Raw genomic sequence first — 2,667 nt, 5'->3', positions numbered from 1 at the left:
TTTTAGAGGGAGAGAAACCAAAAGCCCACCTTGCCTAAAATCGTCAGTCCACATGTCAAGTGTAATTGCGCCATTGTATTTATCCAAGTTCTCTCTCAACTCCTGGACCATCTACGTTGTTGTTGTTGCCTGATGCAGGACTCTAGTGCCAGAGGAGAGAGATTCTCGGACTGAAACATTCACATCTCCATTCATTTACAAAAGCATATTCTAATAGCTCGTTTAGAATACTGACTTCTGTTCAATGGTCCTTGTATCCGAGGTCAAGGGGGTTGATGTTTGGCTGGTTGTGGCTTTAGCAGTGGAATAAAGAACTTCTCTTGACAGGCTCTTGAAATTGAATTTAACAGAAAAATACATGTTTACCAAGGAACCACATCGACACTCAGTTCCGCACCGCATCGCCCCTCAGTTCCGCACCACATCGCCCCTCAGTTCCGCACCACATCGCCCCTCAGTTCCGCACCACATCGCCCCTCAGCTCCGCACCACATCGCCCCTCAGTTCCGCACCACATCGCCCCTCAGTTCCGCACCACATCGCCCCTCAGTTCCGCACCACATCGCCCCTCAGCTCCGCACCACATCGCCCCTCAGCTCCGTACCACATCGCCCCTCAGCTCCGCACCACATCGCCCCTCAGCTCCGCACCACACCGCCCCTCAGCTCCGCACCACATCGCCCCTCAGTTCCGCACCGCATCGCCCCTCAGTTCCGCACCACACCGCCCCTCAGTTCCGCACCACATCGCCCCTCAGCTCCGCACCACATCGCCCCTCAGTTCCGCACCACACCGCCCCTCAGTTCATCACCACATCGCCCCTCAGTTCCGTACCACATCGCCCCTCAGCTCCGTACCACATCGCCCCTCAGCTCCGCACCACATCGCCCCTCAGCTCCGCACCACACCGCCCCTCAGTTCCGCACCAAACCGCCACTCAGTTCCGCACCACAGCGCCCCTCAGTTCCGCACCACACCGCCCCTCAGTTCCGCACCACATCGCCCCTCAGCTCCGCACCACATCGCCCCTCAGTTCCGCACCACACCGCCCCTCAGTTCATCACCACATCGCCCCTCAGTTCCGTACCACATCGCCCCTCAGCTCCGCACCACATCGCCCCTCAGTTCCGCACCACATCGCCCCTCAGTTCCACACCACACCGCCCCTCAGTTCCGCACCACACCGCCCCTCAGCTCCGCACCACACCGCCGCTCAGTTCCGCACCACATCGCCCCTCAGCTCCGCACCACATCGCCCCTCAGCTCCGCACCACATCGCCCCTCAGCTCCGCACCACATCGCCCCTCAGCTCCGCACCGCATCGCCCCTCAGTTCCGCACCACACCACCCCTCAGCTCCGCACCGCATCGCCCCTCAGTTCCGCACCGCATCGCCCCTCAGTTCCGCACCACATCGCCCCTCAGTTCCGCACCACATCGCCCCTCAGTTCCGCACCACATCGCCCCTCAGTTCTACACCACACCACCCCTCAGTTCCGCACCACATCGCCCCTCAGTTCCACACCACATCGCCCCTCAGTTCATCACCACATCGCCCCTCAGTTCCGCACCACATCGCCCCTCAGTTCTACACCACACCACCCCTCAGCTCCGTACCACACCGCCCTCAGCTCCGTACCACACCACCCCTCAGCTCCGTACCACACCACCCCTCAGCTCCGCACCGCATCGCCCCTCAGTTCCGCACCACATCGCCCCTCAGTTCCGCACCACATCGCCCCTCAGTTCTACACCACACCACCCCTCAGCTCCGTACCACATCGCCCCTCAGCTCCGCACCACACCGGCCCTCAGCTCCGTACCACACCACCCCTCAGCTCCGTACCACACCACCCCTCAGCTCCGCACCACACCGGCCCTCAGCTCCGTACCACACCGGCCCTCAGCTCCGTACCACACCACCCCTCAGCTCCGCACCACACCGGCCCTCAGCTCCCCACCACATCGGCCCTCAGTTCCGCACCGCATCGCCCCTCAGTTCCGCACCACACCACCCCTCAGCTCCGCACCACATCGCCCCTCAGTTCCGCACCACACCGCCCCTCAGTTCCGCACCACATCGCCCCTCAGCTCCGCACCACATCGCCCCTCAGTTCCGCACCACACCGCCCCTCAGTTCCGCACCACACCGCCCCTCAGTTCCGCACCACACCGCCCCTCAGTTCCGCACCACATCGCCCCTCAGTTCCGCACCGCATCGCCCCTCAGTTCTACACCACATCGCCCCTCAGTTCCGTACCACACCGCCCCTCAGTTCCGCACCACATCGCCCCTCAGCTCCGTACCACACCGCCCCTCAGCTCCGTACCACACCATGCCTTGGGGAAGAAGCCGAATCTCTGAGGTTGTGCGAACAGATTCATAAGCAATAAACTTTGGAGATAATTAGAATAGTTGAGTTTTCTGAGGAAAAAAGAGGACGTCATTGTTGTACATATAATCTAACAGTAGAATAGAATAGACACGTTGACTTTTTTGGACAAGCTTTTGGAGGCTTTAAATGATGCAGCATCCAGGGAATAAAAGAAAGGTATGTAAATTCACCCAAACACTGAGGTAAACTGACTGACAGAAACAGTAGCAATAGATTGTAGGATTGATTGGGGGTTTATCAATGTTGAAGTTGTTTCTTCTCTATCCCCAGGTC

At 59.6% G+C, this 2,667-nt stretch overlaps 1 protein-coding gene across 1 annotated transcript; it reads left to right on the top strand.

The window, feature by feature from the left end:
- The first annotated feature begins 358 nt into the window (after positions 1-358).
- On the top strand, positions 359-2,392 carry LOC139569670 (uncharacterized). The gene has a single exon (XM_071391079.1). It carries the CDS (start codon positions 359-361, stop codon positions 2,390-2,392), a length of 2,034 nt encoding a protein of 677 aa, XP_071247180.1.
- The last annotated feature ends 275 nt before the right edge of the window (positions 2,393-2,667 follow it).

The sequence above is a fragment of the Salvelinus alpinus genome, chromosome 3 (assembly GCF_045679555.1).
Source record: "Salvelinus alpinus chromosome 3, SLU_Salpinus.1, whole genome shotgun sequence".
NCBI classification, from domain to species: Eukaryota; Metazoa; Chordata; class Actinopteri; order Salmoniformes; family Salmonidae; genus Salvelinus; species Salvelinus alpinus.
The sequence above is the reverse complement of the archived record's forward strand: the minus strand, read 5'-3'. Positions and strand labels throughout refer to the sequence as shown.